This window comes from Gobio gobio, assembly GCF_949357685.1.
Source record: "Gobio gobio genome assembly, chromosome: 6".
NCBI classification, from domain to species: Eukaryota; Metazoa; Chordata; class Actinopteri; order Cypriniformes; family Gobionidae; genus Gobio; species Gobio gobio.
The window spans coordinates 44,387,767-44,408,286 of record NC_137102.1 but is presented as its reverse complement, the minus strand read 5'-3'; the positions used below and the strand labels follow the sequence as shown (position 1 = coordinate 44,408,286).

The 20,520-nt window shown below is 38.7% G+C and overlaps 1 protein-coding gene across 1 annotated transcript in view; it reads right to left on the bottom strand.

Moving 5' to 3' along the window:
• Positions 1-15,008: 15,008 nt before the first annotated feature.
• The window catches only part of epha4b (eph receptor A4b), a 170,473-nt gene continuing 164,961 nt past the window's right edge, over positions 15,009-20,520 (bottom strand). Inside the window, exons 16-17 of the mRNA XM_079818802.1 lie at positions 19,148-19,285; positions 15,009-17,743 (exon numbers count right to left, since the gene is read on the bottom strand). Of these exons, the coding sequence (XP_079674928.1) occupies positions 17,644-17,743; positions 19,148-19,285 (238 nt within the window). The 3' untranslated portion in view covers positions 15,009-17,643. The remainder of the gene's footprint in view (positions 17,744-19,147; positions 19,286-20,520) is intronic.

Here is a 20,520-nt window from a genome sequence, read left to right as displayed (position 1 = left end):
TACTGTTATTACTGTAGTAAGTCCATGTAACATGTAACAAATACACTGTAAACTAGTGTAAGCCATTTTTGATAAGGCTCAGCCCCTATGTCTCATCTGACTGCTGGTTATCATGAAAGAACAGAATCGGTCGTCATTTCTATTTCAACTGCTTCAGCATGTTACAGTCCTGAAGCTGATGTTATCATGCCAGCACAACAACTTCCTCCCTCCCTCATGTTTCCTCAGACATATAAGAAACAACACACAGCAATTTTCCTGTTTCCCGTGACAAAGACCTGGGTGCTGTTAATCTCAGCACTACATACAAACATTTCTCATTCAGACAACAATTGAACTCCTGGCAAAACCACCTGGCTCTAAAACCCTGTCAGCAAACATACACGCTCAAATGCGCACACATAATGGACATGCTGCGTTTCTCTTAGCTGGTGGTGTGCTTGTCTATTCTCAGAACCCTCCATTTGGAGGGAAAGTAAATAAATAAGCTGAAACAGCAATGCTGGGAAAACAAAATGCTTAAGTACTAAAATTAATGAGTAGGTCCCATCTAGGGCTTGACTGAAGTGGTCTACCCCAAAGACTCTGCTTTGCCTCCGTCTTCGATCTGGTTTTCTTTTCCAGAGGGCACGTGATGGCCCTTTATTGCACGTCTAACCATTCCCGACATGATGTCTTACAGATGCTGCAGTTTCATGCCTTCACGATCCAGCACCTCACTTTGGAGTTTGCACACTGTGTATGCAACCACTGACAGCCATATGTTCACAGGATATTGATTTGCCTTTTTTTAATCTGAAAACAAGTGTTTGCGCGAGCGGGAAACTGAACAGGAAATTTAGTCCCGAGTGACGTCATTCTCAATAATCTATAGGAGGATTTCTAATTGTGTGTGTTTGAATGCGAGTAAAACTAGCTGATCTGAAACAGAAATTGAGCTGAATCACTTCTTGTGTGGTGGACAGTTTTATTGCGCGATTTGATTTGTGTGGTATCGGTTCCTCAAATGTAAACACATCCAGATATGTCCAAGAGTAATAAAACAGTCTTTAACCAAAAACAAAGAACTCTCATAGCATGAGGAGAGGGAGTTCTAGTATATTAGTTCATTATTTCAAGTGTAAAACGTTTTATAGTTTCTAGCACTGGAACAAAGTGTGTTTATTGATGCAATTGAGTTTCTGGTGCCGTGCTACAGTTTTTACATTTCACAAACACTTGTTTCAAGATAAATTGGAGTCATAAAATTCTTTTCGCATGCATGCTTCATGCGTCCTTCCCAGAGGAACTTAACCGAGGGTTGCATGTTTTCCTTTTATTAATATTTTATTATTATTATAGTTCAGACTAGTTTGCTGCTGGTGGACTAGCATAGCCAATTTGTGCAAATAAATTCCACAAAATATTTTAAATTATTTATAAAGAAATATGTAATTTGATATAATGTAAATGGATAATTTATAACCTAAATAATATACCTCAAAAAGCCTTGGTGAGTCGAAGAGACTTCTTTCAAAAACGTATATACATTTTTTTTTTATGTTTCCAAACTCTTAACCGGTGTAATGTTTCTAAAGCTGTGCATACATTAATACGTTTTAGATTTTTAGATGTTGGCTACATCCATATATGTCTATTTTCTATGTTTTAGCATGCGCAAATGTCTATGTATTCATAACATCACTTTTGAATACCTATGATACCAGCGACCAAAAAGTATGCTGGTCCTTTCAACAGGACCTTTTCTTTTCTCAAATGGTTCTTTTCAAGCAATCTAAACCAGCGTAATTTTGTCAAACAGTACTTCAGACGATAGCGTAATCTAAAGCAAAGCAACAGCTTTAAGGAGCCAGTCACTTGAGGACAGAGTTCAGTCAAACGAAACGTCTTGTGGCAGCGTGGCATAGTCACAGCCGCAATTATGCCTTTTCTGTTTGCATGTTTGTAATTGTTTCTTTTATTTAGGAGCCCTTGAGGTCCTCAGGAGAATCATAAATTGTGTAATTAGGGGCATTGAATGGAAATCCAGAAACATTTTGCTGTCTTCTAGTCTGATCTCTCCTGAGTATCTATAGTCTTTCAACTCGCAGCCCTGAAGCCTTCTAAAGTGTTTTATTTTCCTTTGTGACTGGATGCCTCAGCAAACTGAAGCACATTGTGTAAAATGTATTTATTTTTTGTTTTGTTCCAGTAATTGCATTGTTCAAGATGTTTTCCCTCGTCACTGCCGTTTTCACGCGCTGTTGTTTGTGTTTGGGTCTATTTCAGTTGGAGGGGGTGGATTTTTCATTATCTTAACTACTTTTGGTAAGTGTCAGAGACCGGTTTGACTGACAGCGCTGTTCGATTGCACAGTTGGCCAGAGATTACTCCATTCCAGGGTGGGCGTGGCTGAGTCAAATTGATCAAGCCCCCAGTGCCTGTTCCCCTCTTCTGCCGCATGGCAGGTGGAAATGGGCTGTGGATGGACTGCAGTCTTCTGGAAATGGGATTGGATTGGGAGTGAATGTGGGCGGAGAAGTTCACATTTCACTGGCAACTCACCCATCCCTTCTTTTCAAACTGGAATTGACCTCATTGATCTAAAATGCTTTGGATTTACAGTTGATTAGGAGAGAAAGATATTGAGGAGAAAGTCAGTTTTCATTTAAGGGTTACAGGAATTGATCAGCTGGATGTTTTATATATATATATATATATATATATATATATATATATATATATATATATACTATATTTTATAACACTGAATTCAGGTCCACCATTTTCATTATAGACGAATGTATAGTACCTTTCTGTGAAGATAAAAAAAAAAAAAAAAAAAAATATATATATATATATATATATATATATATATATATATATATATATATATATATATATATATATATATATATATATATATATATATATATATATATATATATATATATTGAGAAGGATGTCATTTTTTATTAATATGAAGGACTGGCAAGAAAAGATCACTGAAAAATGGTTCTATCATTATTTACTCACCCATCTATATAGAATTGTGTGTGCTCACCTCAAAAGTTAGTTCAGGTCAACCAATTTTATTAGACAAGCAGTGTAAATAAATGAATAATTCATGATCATCTGGTGATACTCACAGTCCATTTTGTTTGTAATAAAAGAACAGCTTTGTCATTTTGCTAAATGACCACTTTACGAAACTGAACAATCATACAAAATCATGATCACAAAAAAAAAAATAGAGAAAAAATATATAATAAAGTGGTTAGCCGGTCTCTCAGTTCTGGCTTAGCCATTTAGACTGGTCTATTTTGATGGTTTTAGAAGGGTTTGGGCTTTTATCAGCTTGGTCGGGCTAGTTAAACCAAATTACTTAAGACCAACAAAGAAACTCTGTTTAGGTTTCATCTGAACATATAGGGCCCTATTTTAATGATCTGAGCGCATGGCACAGGTGCACGTATGTGTCCGAATCTTGGTAGTTTAATGACAGAAAAAGCGGTCGGAGCACCAGACACATGGTCCAAAAGGGTTGTGTAATGGAGGCCAGCTAGTAGTTGCTGTGTGAGTAAACCTCACTCTCAAGAGATGCTCTAGCGACTGATGCTAGGGGTTGCAGACTTTGGCCTCTTTGTTAGAGCGTCGGACTCTCATTCTGGCGAACCCAGGTTTGAGTCCCGCTTAGCGGGCGGTTCGAACAGGAGGTGTTACATTGGTGTCATGACCTGGATGGGAGTAAGGTTTAGGGGGGTGAGTGTAATGGATGCCAGCTAGAAGTTACTGTGTGAGTAAACCTCACTCATCTGATCTCAAGAGATGCTCTAGAGACTGACTCTGGAGGTTGCAGCCTTTAGCCTCCTTGTTAGAGCGTCCGACTCTCATGCCGGCAGACCCGGGTTTGAGTCCTGCTTAGAGCGGGCGGTTTAAACAGGAGGGGTTACAGTTGTACCTAGTCTCTTAATGAGTCATGGGTGTAACGTGCAATAAACCAATAAGAGTGTCATCTCCCATTCCCTTTAAAAGCCAGTTGTGCTTGCACCATGGTGGATTCGCTATTTACATGGTGGAATTTGCAAGCAGAAAGACTAAATGCTTCTCCAGAGAGGAATCCTTTTATTTTTAATATTTAAAAATGTTTGTGTGTTGCTGCGCGTCCAAGTGTGTGTAATAAGCAGAGTACTCACGTTGTGCACCCGGCACATATTACTAACCCGCCCTTTAAATAACAAAAAAAAATACTGCCCTATTGACCAGGTGTTTTGTTGGTCAGTGTCGTTTTTCAGTTGCCTCAAAATAGCAATGCGCCAACAATGCACCTGAACACACCTCGCTTTCAGACCAGACCAGCACGTCCATGCGCGAGTGCATTTGCTATTTAAACAATTTGGTGCTGGATGGGAAATTGATAACTGCGTCGGGCTGAAACTAGCAAAAAACACTTGAGTCGCGCCTGGCGTCGCATTGCGCCGGGTGTAAGATAGGGCCCTCAATGTTTTTCCACATTTTACACTTCAGCTGTGACGCAGATCTAGCTTCATATAACTGTCAGAATCAAATACAGAATGTATGCTGCATGTACTATAATGTATCAGATCAAATTATCAGCGCCGAATGGTGTTTAATGTAGCAGTGCAGTTATTTTCTCTGCTGTGAGGTGTGTGTGTGTGTGTGTGTGTGTGTGTGTGTGTGTGTGTGTGTGTGTGTGTGTGTGTGTGTGTGTGTGTGTGTGTGTGTGTGTGTGTGTGTGTGTGTGTGAGAGAGCCCTCCATCATCATCTTTCATCTCCGTCCATGAGTATACTCATCTCTCCACTTCTGCTAGTCCAACGTACCAGATCATCTTTTCCTCCAATCACTCATCATTATAGTACCAGAGTACTAGAAGTACCCCCTCTCTCTCTCTCTCTCTCTCTCTCTCTCTCATCTGCAGCCTAAGTTTGCTTCTCGTTCTATCTTCTGCTGAGAGAGGAATCAGACTTGTGTGCATTTTCTATGACATATCACAACTACAGAACTACGTTTCCACTTTCAATCTTTCAATTGCTTTTTCATTTTTTCTTGTACATGCAGTGATGCAGGAGGGACAAGTGTTTTAGTGTGCCGGGGTAATCAATGCTCACTGAGGTATCAGTCCCATGGTTGTAACCCAAGTTTGGGGAGAACAGTGTGATTAAACAAGCTCGTTCTCCGCTCAGCTAAATCTTGTGATTGCAGTTGGGCTTTTTGACCTGCTAAAAATGTTCACACAGCTAGTTTGAGGCATTTTCTGTGTGGAAATAAACTCTTTTTTGTGTGACAAACTCAGTTGCTGTAGCTCAGCTGATAGCACTACACTTATCAAGGTATTTATTGATTTCTTGGGTTTCATGAAGAAACATTAAAAACCATGCAGCCTTTCTATTGCCCAAAAGGTTCTTAAAATTGGGAAATGACTCGTTAGATTATTAAAATGTTTTTCACACTTGGTAGTAAAAAGTAGCAAATTTAAGAACTTCTCACTGAAAGGTTTTTTGGGGAACCAAAAATGGTTCTTCTATAGGCATCACTGCAAAACCCTCCCGTTTGGAACCTAAAAGGGATAGTTTACCCAACATTTTGTCATCACTTACTCACCCACAACAAGTTGTTCCAAACATGTATGAGTTTCTCTCTTATTTTGAACACAAAAGAATATATTTTAAAGGATGTTGGTAGTCAAAAAGTTGACGGCAGCCATTGATTTCCATCGTAGAAAAAAAAGTCAATGTCTACCATCAGTTGGTTACCACCATTCGTTAAAATATCTTATTTTGTGTTCAATAAAAGAAAGAAACTTGTACAGATTTGGAACAATTTGAGGTCGAGTAAGGGATGACAAAAATTTCATTTTGGGGTGTACTATCCCTTTAATTTGTAAGAGTGCAACACATCATGGAACTGAAAAAATATATTTATACCTGGAATGGAAAAGCGTCTGCCAAATGCATAAATGCAATGGAATGTTAATGCAAACAAATGATCAAGGGAATTCTTCATAAATGTGCTGTATACTCATCTAAGTAATCTAATTGCACACATATGTTGCTTAGAAACAGGGGATAAGATAATATATCACTGTCAGGTAGATTCCCTTTATGAATGCATAAACTTGTTTATATAAGTTTGCAAACATTGTTCATGATAACTAATGCATTAACTACACAGTAAAAAAAAAAACCAAAAAGTTAATAAATGTATTATATATTCATCTTACCTCTTAGGTTGTTTCAGAGGAGATTTAAATGTCCCCAAATGTCAATATATATATAAACTTTACATGTCAGTCTGATGGCCTCTTTCTGGGCAATTTTTAGCCAGAAAAGTTGAAAAATGAGTCCCAGACTGCGAGACGGTAATAGAATTGGATCAGAGCGGTGTCTGTGTGTGGTAGAGATCATCATGGCCAAAAGCCCATCAGGCAGTAAGTCTAGATTTCCCTGAGCTCACACAATGGCATCATCCACCATAATCTTTTCTCTAATATCTCTTTTCCAGCACTCAGATGGGGTATTCTGCGATTTAACGTTTGCAAGATGTGGCACTATGTTTCTGTAGCACGCCACGAAAAAGACAGGACCGACGCTCATTTTTCACTCCACAATCAACTGCAACCGGCAGAGGCGACTCTTCTAGAAACGAGTGCCAGCTGTGCACCAAAGAACAGCACATCTGCAGAGGGTTAGAGGAAATCCAGACCTCCACTGAGCACTAGCTGGAGAGAAATTTCCTGTGCGATGCACCAACTCCCCACAAAACCCCCAAAATAATGCCCTTTTTGAAAGAGGAAAGTCAACCAAATGTTATTGAGCGGTTCCCTATAACACTCACAATGGGAATACTGGCATCCTGCCCGGTGCTGGTGGAAAGCAAGGACAACACATAGCATAGATGGTGACAGCTCTCCCCTTTCTTCTATTATTCTTCTGGCATGGCAGAATGCAACGAGCGCATTCTTTCCTGCATGGGTCAACAGTATTGAGCGTGCATCTCACTGTAGCGCTGATCAAAGCGGGCATGATGCGGCCCATGCATGTAATACAATTTAAAGCGCCATACTCACTTTTCAAACTGAATTAGGAACTTTGATAGCTAATGAAAATGGAAGCAGGAAATGCTTTGAAAGACAAATTAAAATTCCATGAAAATGCATTAACTTGGAATGTAAACAAGCACAGCAAGAGGCGGTTGCATGAACTGTTTAATTAAAGTGAGATGCAAAACAGCATCAACTACAGTATATTCGGTATTACACCTGGTATTAAAATGCATTTGGTCTATCGGATCACAAGTAGATGAGGGAGACACATACCCGTTTACACCTGGTGTTTTAATCCGTCTCTTTTGTCTTTCAATCACTTCTCTCCTGATTTCAGAGAAGGTCTATAAATGTATTTTTTAATATGTTTTTTTCAGATCTTTTGAACTAATGGACAAAATAAGCTTGCGCAATTTACATATGAAAGTGCCTGGAGACGTCGGAAAAACATGCGGACAACAGCAACTTTTGTTTCTGCTCTGACAGCCGCAAGACCATGCCGAAATCGATGAGTGTGTGTTCGAAATCAGGAATGTTGAGACAACATGTTTTTTGTCTTCAAACAAAACTTGGGTCTCCATTCGACAAAGTTTAACTCTTTCCCCGCCAGCGTTTAAAAAAAAAAAAAGTTTAAAAAAGGCCAGGGATTTTGATCATTTTCACAAAAATGTAATGGCCCATAGATATTTTGTTGTATGAATATCTGAGCATGCAATATATCAAAAGAAATAGCAGACCCTCTGCTTTTAAACAAACAAACAAAAACGACTGGCTAGTGTGCTTCCCAGTAGTTCGAACACATTCGATCACATGAGTGTTTACACTACAAAAGCAATTAGTTTGAATGCGTTTTCGACTTCCTCTGGAAGTGGTCGAAAGTGGACAAGCTGAAAACGTTTCAGACCCTGTTTACACCTGTATTTAGCATCGTCCACTTATGATCTGATTGACCAAAATGCATCGGTCAAAGGCACTGTTAACACCTGGTGTTAAGATGCGTTTTGGTCAATTAGATCACAAGAGGACGTTTATGTAAACGGGGTCTAAAACGTTTTCCGCTTATCCACTTTCGACCACTTCCAGAGGTAGTCAAAAACGCATTCGATTGCTTTCGTAGTGTAAACGCTCATGTGATCGAATGTGTTCGAACAGCCAAATAAACTCTGCCTACTGACCTAATGAGTAAACATAAACTTTATTGGCTAGAGACTCAAGTTTGGTTCAAAGACAAAAAAACATATGTTGCGGCTGTCAGAGCAGAAACGAAAGTTGCTGTTCTCCCCATGTTTTTCCGGCGTCTCCGGGCGTGTTCATATGTAAATTACACAAGCTTTTTTTGTCAATTTTTGTTGAGCAGCTGCAAAACATACTGACCTAATGCGTAACCATTATGGGAAGCGGGCTGGCCAGGCGTGATTTAAGCTTTGTAGGCTAAAGACCCAAGTTTGGTTTAAAGACGAAAAAACGTACCAAACACAATGTTCTATCATCCATCCTGATTTCTAACACACACTCACAGTGTTCGACGTGATCTTGCAGCTGTCAGAGAAGAAACGAAAGCTGCTGCTCTCCATGTCTTTTTCCATCGTCTCTGGGTGCGTTCCAAAACTTGCGGAAGCTTATTTTGTTCATTATATCGAAAGATCTGAAGAAAAGATACATTTACACACCTATAGACCCTCCCCTCGAAGAAATCAGGACAGAAGTGGTTGAAAGTGGACAAAAGAGAGGGATTAAAACACCAGGTGTAAACAGTGTGTCTCCCTCATCTAATTCTCACTATTAACTATGACTTTTGATACTAATAGTATGACTTCACTATTTGTTTATGACTCAATAAACTCCTAATTACTCCTAATTAGGTATTGGGTAGGATTAATTTAAGTAGAATATCAAGGTATGTAGAATATCAAGGCATTAATATGTGCTTTATAAGTAATAATAAACAGCCAATATCCGAGTAATATGCATGCTAACAACCAACAAAAGTGTTAGCAATGCAGCTTAATACCAGGTGTAAACAGGACCTTAGTGTACAAGCCAAGGTCATTTGACTTTCTTCGAGACTTTCCTGAGGTATTTTGAAGACTTCCTGACTAAAATAAGTGTGGTTGTAGAATAAGAGGTGCTGATTCATCAGTACATAAGTCTGTGAAGTTAGACTTTTCGGTGAGTGATGCTGTAATCATGGTAGAATGGTTTTCTAGCAGGCTGATAGACGGGCATCTGTTCCAACAGGCTCTAATTAACATCTGCCGTCTGTGAAGTAACATCTCTACTGTCAAACGCAACAGCTGATCGTGCATGGAAAAGTGATGGATGTGCAGAGTCCCGATATGTTGGTATTCCATAAAATCTGCTTCTGTTCCTCTTTTGTAAGTCGCATTGGATAAATGCGTCTATAAATGCATAAATGTAAATGTAATGATAGCAATATTAGACATGATAAAATGTATAGTTCCAGGTCCTGGATGTTATTTGTCAGTACAGCATTTGAACCATATTATATTCCCATGATGTTGTAAAAACTTTGTTCACCATATCAGTGAATAGCTCCCTTGCTAAATTGTATTTGTTATTTTTGTTCTTTCTGTAATGTTTGGGACTATTTTGTAGCGAAAGAATGACACTTTTTTTTTTTGGTAACTGTTTTGTAAAAACAAAAACATTCAATATTATTATTCTATTATTGAATAATATTATTTTATCATTCTGTTAATAATAAAACATTATATTACTGCATTACTAATATTTTTTTACTTTTCTCACTGTTTGCTATAGCTAAGCCAGTCAGTAGCACCTTGGCTTGTAGTTTTTAAAGTACATTTACATTTACATTTACATTTATGCATTTGACAGACGCTTTTATCCAAAGCGACTTACAGTGCACTTAATACAGGGACAATCCCTCTGGAGCAACGTGGAGTAAAGTGCCTTGCTCAAGGACACACTGGTGGTGACCGCTGGGATAGAACCAGCAACCTTCTGCGTATCAGTTCAGTGGTTTAACCCACTGGACCACCATCTCCAAAGTAATAAAGTATTATTTTATTTTATTTTATTTTAGCTTATGTTATTTTATTTTATTTTATTTTTTTATTTTTTTTTATAATTTGGACAAGTGATTGGCTCTCCAGCATAATTAAATAAATAAATAATGTATTGAAAATGAATGAATTTATTTGAAGCACCTTATGAATTGTATTGTAGTGTACAATAAATGCCCCCAAGTTCTCCCCACTGCACAATAAAAGCCATATACCATTACCCAAAACATTATAAATATATTTGCTTATTTAAATTTAAAAAAAGGAAAGAAAGTGATTATGTGTCTTGCTCAAGGGCAGTGGTGAAAGCCTAGTCTTTTGATAACCTAAGCAGATGTTTAACCACTAGACAGCACCACTATTTAAGGACTAAGATATTACTTTGGGGCGTAATATAGAAAATTGTTTTATGGTTGCGGTTCAGAAGCTACAGGAAAGCCCCTATTGAAAATGCAAATTCATGAACCATTCATTGTGTCCCAGTGTGGCTGATTTTCAATTTTAATAAAGCCGCTTACAATGGTCTAACTGTACAATCTTCAAAAACACCATTCACAGGGCCATCGCTGAACACTTCTACAACAGCCACGACAGCGCTGTTTGTAAGTAAGCCGTCCCTATAGATGTGTTTTGCTGAAGTGGATTAGGATGACGGCTGGACTAATCTAGTTAAACGTGAAGATCCCCTTTGTGAGCTGAAATTCTCCCACACTTCCTGTGGCTCATCCTCTACCACAGTCAAACAATAGCTCAGTGAGGAGCCGGATCATATTAAACACGGAGGACTGTCGCCCAATCACATGTTCCCCAAGAATCTCAATATGTGAGTAAAAACAGCTGGGGTTTTTCTCACCGAGCAACAAATGCGATTTGGTTTACAAGGAGTGAGTGACACAGAAAAGTAGACTGACATGTATTACGTATTTTTATGAAAAACAACATCTGTTCAAACAGCATTAGCTGTGTAGGTTCAGCAGTCACAGGCTGACATGTAAAACACTGTCAGTTTAGGCTCAGGCACTGTGAGCTAGCATGACAAGGGAACTAGCATACTAGGCTTGCTTTAGGATTTTCGTACTGATCAAAGTGCTACGGTGTGTGACCTTTTTGCCATTCGCTGTAGTGTGAAGATGGCAAATGGGAATGTTTTGTTTTTGTTTTAATGAAAGTAAAGGCCGGGCGCACTGGGAGCTAATGCTAAATGTCAACGCTAATCAACCAGGAGGATTACGTGACAGATTAAAAAAAAAACAGCCACTGTGCCACAACTAAGAGTAAAAAGGAAGTAATCTAGAGTAATTCAAATTTATTTCCTCATTTACCTAGCTATTTTATTCTCGGATTGGATTGGAGTGGCTTTGAATTAGCATTCAAGAAATATGTGTCCAAGCTTAATGTATTAAGTGCTTTCCAGTTAAACACATCCAAGAGAGAGCGCGGTGGGAACGGATCGGTTCCCGGACAGTCGCGCCATCCAGTCACGTGACCCAAATTGAATCCTCTTCAATCTCTCTTTGTCATGTTCACCATATTAAGCAATCATATGACACCAGTAAGCAGGGCAGAAAGGATGACCGGCTGTCATTTAGGATGCTGTGATGGATCACCCCTTGATAATGTGTCATTTTACCAAACCAGAAATTAGGCCCATGTCCATATATTAGCAGATGTGAACAATCGGCCACAGTATGACATATTGATTCATTTTGAAATACACATTGACATAATTTGAAAAGGTTATATGGTGTGGCGAAGAAGGCTCGAAAGGCCAAACTATGACGGATGGGGTTGTCGGGCACGTGCACAAACTCGTACATTGCACAGATTCACTCTGAACAAATGCAGAAACACACTAACCCAACAAATTCACTTTTACGCACTCTCTCTGTAACACACACGCACATTGTAGCGCGTCCCGAGGGTGTTTAGCCTAATTACCCCTCTCAGTCATGCTGTCAGACAGGGGCTTAGGTGTCTCTTAATGTGAGTGCAGAAGGCATTAAAAGAACACAGGAGCCCGAGTCTGGATGGTGCGATATAGATCCACTCAGACCTCCGGAGGGTTCGGACAGAAGCGTTGGAAAACTGACCCCTGCCCCTTGTAAAAATGGCCATGAACGATCGCCCCACACACACATATTTCGCGATGGCCCTGCGCACGCTCACTGTGACACGCAAAATAAAAAGACCATGCTGCTTATAATATTTTTGTTTAACAAGAACACTTCCCATCCTTGTGATTTGTCTACTCTATAAACACTGTGTTTTTATCATTGTGTAATGGGAACACAAACGCCCATGTAATACTCATTAAATGGAGAAACTACTTCCATTTCTTTCTGTTCTCAGCTGAGGCACTGCAGCAGAAAGGCTTGTTCTGACGAGAAATGAGTCCGCTATGGCAAAAGCGGACTGTTAGAGATGATTTGTGTACTGTTTGAACTTCTGTAACGCAATATGATTTGTTTGAAAAACAGTCCGTAATGTTCATCTGAACTGTCTTGCCTGCTGATTGTATTATTGTGGCCCTACAGGCTGCCCATAAATCTGTCCGCCTGCCATACTAATGATGGCTGAAAAATGACTATGTGTTCCATATGATCTGTGTGTGTGTGTGCTGTATAATGCACAGAAAGACAAAGGAGAGAAAAAGAGAGTGGGGATTGGTTGTAATGGCCATAACATAGAGTGAGAAGAGAGGCAGGAGTGCTTTTAAAAGCTGACCTTCTCTGACCCATTCTCTCGCTCTCTGGAGAATATGACATCCGTCTCCGGCACAGCATGCAGGTCAAAAAGGCCCTGTTTTGATTAACATTAAGCGCTCATAAATAAAAATACTTTTTGCAGAACTTTTGCAGTTACAGCCTCATTAGGATGCTCTATGGAATGTTTTTATATTTATTTCTTCTTTGTGCCACTTACTGTACATTTATATAATATACAGTAGCACAAAGAATATAAGTGGCACAAAGAAGAAATAAAAATAAAATATATATAACAGCTTGAATTGAGATAAAATTAATTTGTATTAACAACATTAATGTGCAAAAACCTCCTTTTTATAGGGACATTTTTTATATTCTACTCTGTACCATTGTTCTTCTGTAGTATCTGAACTGACCGACAGCTTCAGTGATTTTAAAAGGAACACTCTTGAATTGCTTTCTGTGTTATTTAGTCACAATTTGAAGAAATTCTAGGGATAAATTAGGGAGTGGAAATGGCTAATAAGTCAACAAGTGCTGCCATCCCAACAAGTCCTGCCGCCATCTACTGGTAATGGTGGATTTTTTTATTTATTTAATAAAAGTGTTTGTTTGCCACAAAATTTCAGTTGTTCTACATCTTTAAACTTTTAGTTTCACAAATCATCCCATTAAAAACAACATTAAAATTGGGTAGTAAAATAAAAAAGTTTGATGTCCTTGAGCATGTGAAAGTCCTTGAAAAGTGCTTGTATTTCATTCTCAAAAGGTCGTACCAACCCTGAAATAAATAATGTAAAAACATTTGACAATTTCTGCCACAATACTACAGTTAGCGTTGCTACATTAAATGGTGAATATTGGTGATTTGTGGATTGAAAAGACTTTTATAACTTGTTTGTTCATGGCACAATGTTTCTCCTGGTTTCATTTACATATTCAGATTTGTAATTATACATTCAGAGTTATAACTATATATTCAGATTTACATTTATATATTCACGATTTACATATAATCCTGTTTGGCTCCCCATAATATTCACTATATTGCCAAAAGTTTTGGGACGCCTGCCTTTACATATACATGCACTTTAATGACATCCCATTCTTAATCCGTAGGGTTTAATATGGAGTTGGCCCACCCTTTCCAGCAATAACAGCTTCAACTCTTCTGGCAAAGCTTTCCACAAGGTTTTGGAGTGTGTTTATGGGAATTTTTGACCATTCTTCTAGAAGCACATTTGTGAGGTCAGGCACTGATGTTGGATGAGAAGGCCTGGCTCACAGTCTCCGCTCTAATTCATCCCAAAGGTGTTCTATCGGGTTGAGGTCAGGACTCTGTACAGGCCAGTCAAGTCACTGGTGCGCAGTCATGTTGGAACAGGAAGGGGCCATCCCCAAACTGTTCCCACAAAGTTGGGAGCATGAAATTGTCCAAAATGTCTTGGTATGCTGAAGCATTAAGAGTTCCTTTCACTGGAACTAAGGGGCCAAGCCCAGCCCCTGAAAAACAACCCCACAACATAACCCCCCATCCACCAAACTCTGCAGAAATTTGGTGACTTCTGCACGTTCTGTGATTTTACGTGGCCTACCACTTTGTGGATGAGTTGCTGTTGTTCCCAATTGCTTCCACTTTGTTATAATACCACTAACAGTTGACCGTGGAATATTTAGTAGTGAGGAAATTTCCAGAATGAACTTATTGCACAGGTGGCAACTTATCACGGTACCACGCTTGAATTCACTGAGCTTCTGAGAGCGACCCATTCTTTCACAAATGTTTGTAGAAGCAGTCTGCATGCCTAGGTGTTTGATTTTATACACCTTTGGCCATGGAAGTGATTGGAACACCTGAATGATTTGGAGGGGTGTCCCAATACTTTTGGCATATTATCTAATTACAATATTTTTTGTGATTCATAAAGCCTTTAAAATATTTAAATAAGTCAAACTACATGGTCAGTTTACACTCATGATGTATATTGTGTTTTTTTCGGATTATTTCAAATAATTTAAAATAGGGCATATTACAGTATTTTGGATGTGTAATTCATTATACATCATCGTGAATTGCATAGTGTGCATTGTCATTGTCAGTGATAATGTTTAAAAACATTTGTCTCAAAACAATTGTGTCCCATGGTGTCTGTACATATGCCAAAGACCCGTTTGTGCATTAAGAGAAGAAGGAAAAGAGATGCCAAAGCTTCAGGTGAGAAATTAAAAATATTAGCATTTATTACAGCGACATGAAGAACCTCAATGCGTACACCCTTTTTTGCGAGCTCATAGAAACCTGCAGTGTGTGAAGAGATGATGGGCACATAGCTTACAAAAGAACAGAGATCATTCACAAAGGATCAGCCCAAACACATGTACAGAGCCGGGGCAGAACAAAAGACAACAATTTTATAAGCAATGTTCATCTATCATCTTCTATCATATTAACAACATTCCACATCCTTCTAACACTGTTTAGTCACAAAACCACCTGCTTTGATTCATTGGTGAGCAGATACAGTAAATAGCCTATTGGCTGTATTTGCAAAACGGGAACGTTTATGTTGCAGTAGTAAAAATTTGAGCTTTTGTTTTATTATTGGTTATTAATATTGCCGTTATCATCAGCATCATCATCATCAATACTATGATTTTATTGTTTCAACGGGATTTTGTGCAGCCAATTGCGCCAATTCAGCATATTGCCTCCCTAGACAGATTTGAATAGATTTCATTTTAGATTCAAAAATGAATTTTTGGCCTTCTGCAATTATTTTACATATTGAAATCTCAGATTAAGAGTAGGTTCATTAACTCATCTCAGAATAGAACAAACAAATTCATCTAAATGCATAATCACTTGTTTAAGGAAGCGTGTTTTTCTCTTGTTAAAATATGCAAAATGAAAGAAAAGTGCAATAGAAGTGACCCATTTAGAGTATCGGTATGATTTGCATTTTTAAATGTTCTGTTTTTGACGTTTTAATTAGGGAAACTAAATATTTCAACATTTTAAACATGGTATAAGTATATAGATTTTCAGCGTTTATGCAAATTATCCAGTTATACTGTACATGACAGATGATGATGGATTTTACTTAAAAAATTTAAGGAACTGTGGTTGTGTGTGCTTAGTAAAAGCCACTCGGAATTATTTTACTCATAATTCCCTTTTTTTTTTAGCATATTCAAATCCTTTCAGCAAAATTTTCCAGAAACCCGACAGATTCCGAGTAGCTCTTGCGTTTAGTTACAGTGTTGTGCTGAAGCATCGAAACAAATGATGACATAAAATAAATCAAAGTTTGAAATGATCTGGAATATGATTATCGCTCAGTACCATCCTGTATTTATGTCTCATATATATTTAAATAAAACAGGTAGACTTTGACTTTACAGAACAACCTCACTAGTACAAAAATATACAGTGCAGCAAATCAGTCTCAGTAAAGTTAGCATGAGGAATTTAGTTCAGCCCAATAGATTTATTAAAACCTCTCCACACATGAAATCGAATGCGTTTCCACAAACAGCAGACTAAAACAACGGTAAACATGATGAGCCTGTCTTTAATATCGAGCTCCAGCTTCTCAGTGACGCAATGATAAATACTATGTACATTATACTTCATGATATCATTTCTAAGGGGAGGACGAGAAAAAGAGAGAGAACTGCACAGTTAATAAGGCATCTAAAGTCAAGCAGCTAAGGACACCACTTGAGTGAAAAAACTGCAGTCACTGTCACCTGTCAATCAAAGATGAAGCTTAGGATCCATGCTACATTCCAGAGATGAGTTATTATCGCAGCGGTGATGACGCCACCACACGGCCGCTTCCTCCTCTTCATACTAAATAAAAGCACATCATTACAAACATTCTAGGTTTTCTCGTGTTTTTTCGGTTTTGTCTTCTTTTTTTAAATCAACACTGTACATTTTATACACTATAGTACAATAGTATATGTCGTCACGCACTACGAGTGTAAACGCAAAGACGATGCGAACGTGGTGCACGTGGTGCACACGCTATAATGATGCAAATTATGTTTCAAAGTTGTTTTCGCTGCAGTGTGTGGCGAATGGACAGAAATCACATTTCAATTTTTATTATATCTGGAAGTCAAACGGTTTCTTATTTAAACGCGTGTCGCATGAGTAACACGGTGATGAGTGAAGAGCAGTTATTTCTCAGCTAAATAGAATATAACGCTCTTATCTTGCCATCCTGCGTTGGCCTCAGACTTCTCCTTCGTCGTTGCGGAAGCCATCTTTGCTGGTGGAACGCAAACTTCTGCCGTCTTCCGCCTGAATATTGGATTCTGCGACCTGAATCCATCGGTGCTCGATCATTGCCTCAATTATGACAAAATAAATATACTATAAACATCTTCTGTTATGGTACTGTGGCTTATAGTGGATGTAGATAAACCGAACTGATATCCCAAACACGGATGTGATAAAAAGAAACAATAACCCTTATTTTCATGAATAGTCCGACCATTGATATGCAAAACATCACATATGAAATGCAAAACTGTAAAACACAAGCTGTGAATTCTCCCTAATGTATTATTGTTCCTTTTTTTGTGTGTCTTTTTTGTTTAATAACCATACTTCATATCTGATTCGCCGTGGCCTTCGCGATTGTAGATCAGTCTCTATGTGTCCCTCTGCTCGTAGGAAGCTCGGACGTGCATGGACGGAAGCCAGAGCGCTGACAAAAAGGTCGTATGCGGAAACATCCAGGGTGGGAACTGTACGGTGAAGCGGCTGATAGGGACTGTAGTGGGAGCAGTTGTTAACTCTCTCAGTCTGTACGCTCTCAGGCGGTGGAGAAGGCTTGTTATACCTGCACGTGAGCCCCCTGTGCGTGAAAACTCTGGACGGCGGAGAGAATCTTCTTTTGGTGCCCCACCAGAGTCACACCCATCTTGCTTAACTCACTAAGGAAGGAGGGACAAAAAAGTATCAAGAAATCGTGTAATGCTTACTGAATACAGTTTATTTGTAGTTTGGTTGTAGAAAAATTAATTAGATGACACTATATTTAAGAGTACACTCTTAAAAGTAAAGGTTCTTTATTGGTATTGATGGTTCCATGAAGAACCTTTAACATCCATGGAATCTTTCCATTGCGCAAAGGTTTTTTTTTAATAGTGGAAAAGGGTTGTCTGGCTATCACCAGACCAGGCTCAATTTAAGAGTGGACATTGGTCTGGGGAGTCTGCTATGTATTGTCTACTGCACAAGAGGCGTGATAAACAAGCATAAATTAAATGACTCTGCACGCAATTGGATAGTCCTTCAACCAATCAGACCACAAGAGGCGTGATCAACGGGCATAATTCAAAAGGCTCTGTATGCAACTGGATAGTCCTTCAACCAATCAGACCCCAAGAGGCGTGATAAACGGGCATAATTCAAATGACTCTGTATGCAATTGGATAGTCCTTCAACCAATCAGACCACAAGAGGCATGATCAACGGGCAAGCACCCGTATTTATTTACGGTCTATGGCAACGACCCATCGCTTCTCTATCCGTCATTGTGTTAAACCCACCAATTGCCACCAGGTGGTTAATCCAGTCTGTGATTGGTTCCCGCAAAGTGTAACAGAAGCAGTAGAAATTAATGTACAGGTTTCCAGACTGAGTTGCAGGGCGAAATCAAATCGCCGGCAGATCAGGATGGGTTTACCCAGTCTAGGAAAAGGGTTCTTTAGATTATTACAATGTTCTTTACATGGTTCTTTTAAGAACTGTTCACTGGTTGAGAAACAGGTTCTTCTATGGTATCACTGTGAAAAACCCCTTCTAGTAATGTTATTTTTCTCTGATGTCTCATATCAAGTTTCCGAGTAATTGGTTTGCCTTACAGAGAAGGGGGCTGGGGGTTTACAGTAATCAGAACCTATTTAATGTTTAATATACTGCAATGTGGAGCACAATTGTATAACCAAAAGAGAATTCTTTGTGGGCAGCGCTATTATTAATACAAACTTTGACATTTATGACATTTATTGCATCTGAATTGACAAAGCTGCATTTTCATCATTCAAATATGTTCATTTGATGCTTAAGTGACATTATAAACGTTGAAAATATTTTTGAAACCTTAATACATTTAATACATTTCCCGAATTATTTGATGAATAGAAGAAAATAAAAGAAAAAAGAAAATAATTTATTTGCAATAAATAAATATAAAAATAAAATAAAAAATAAAAGAAAATAATTATTTTCTTTCAGGGAAAAAAATTCACCCCATACATTGAAATAAAATAAAAAAAATAAAAAATTAAACTTTGTACACTTGCCAAGATGTGAGCCTTTATACAAAAACTTACCACAAGCTGATGTACAGTATGGAATCTAGAGAAACGTAGCCCGCGCTGGCGAAGTTGTCCTTGTACTGGCCCATATTGACGGCATCTAGCCATTCGTCCACCGTACTCACGCTGAACTCTGGGGTGGTGGGGTCTTCCCTGGAAAGGAAATTAAATTTGTTTCAATTGTGGTCTGGTTCAATGCTAAAGAAGTGAGTACAGAGCTGGAAAACTGCTCTTGCATAATAAATCGTCTTTGGAATTGTAGGTTATAGTGTTAAGGCTTCAACTTTAGGCCTACAGTTAACAAAAATCTAATCAATCTCTGTCATTTGTCTCTGTCTCTGAGTATAATGATAGCAATTTTTCAGGACCAACAAAGCAAGTTGATCCAAGAATTTCCTTGCACTTCCTTGTGAGAGTCGATATCTTAAAGGGATAGTTCACCCAAAAAATGTTGTCATCATTTACTCACCCTCATGTTGTTCCAAACCTGTATGAGTTTCTTTCTTCTTTTTTTTCCCATACTATGGAAGCCGATGGCTACCGTTAACTGTCTGGTTACCGACATTCCTCAAAATATCTTCTTTTGTGTTCAACAGAAGAAAGAAACTCAGGTTTGGAACAACATGTGGGTGAGTAAGTAAAGACAAAATTTTGGGGGTGAACTATCCCTTTAAGTAATTTCATGAGAAGAGGATAAAAGTTAAAGAGTTGCAGTTGAGGTTAAAACCCATTGTGTTCCCTTTCAGCTCTTCATGACAGACGGGTTAGGCTCACACTGCTGAGTGACAGCAGCGTTTGAGTGAAAACCGGGGGTCAATTCAATCTCAGACATGGGATGTATTTAACGGCCTCGTTCTTCTTTGTCCTCTTTGGACACAGAGGGATAAAATGACTGGCAGGTTGGGCTGTAATCAGAGAGACTGTGATGGGCTTGAGGAAGCGTATATATCTCTAAAAGGGCTCTGACTCACTAGCTTTACGGCTGTAATGTGAACTCTGCCTCTCCGTCTCCAGCGCTCCTGATAAACCGCAGGTGGAGGGGAGAGTCTGCGCTCTGTCTCATGTCAGGTTTTACAATAGGGTTCAGGCTATCTATACGCCAACGACTTTTTACAAAGCTGCGAGATGGATGTCTGCTGGAAAAGGATCAGTGACACTAGGTTTGGTTATATTAGATGATATGGAGTTTATCAGCTTGTTGTCTCACATTAAACGAAAGATTTGAGAGTTCATGGGGCAGACAAAGGAAAGCTGGATTGGATTTTCTCTGGATTTATTTGAGCCGTTAGGGATTTGTTTTTGTGGCTTTTAAATGTTTTATCTGTACGTCACTTTAAAAGAGACAATCCTTTGGTTTAAACTGGTGTTGCTCTTTGTGTTTCATGTTT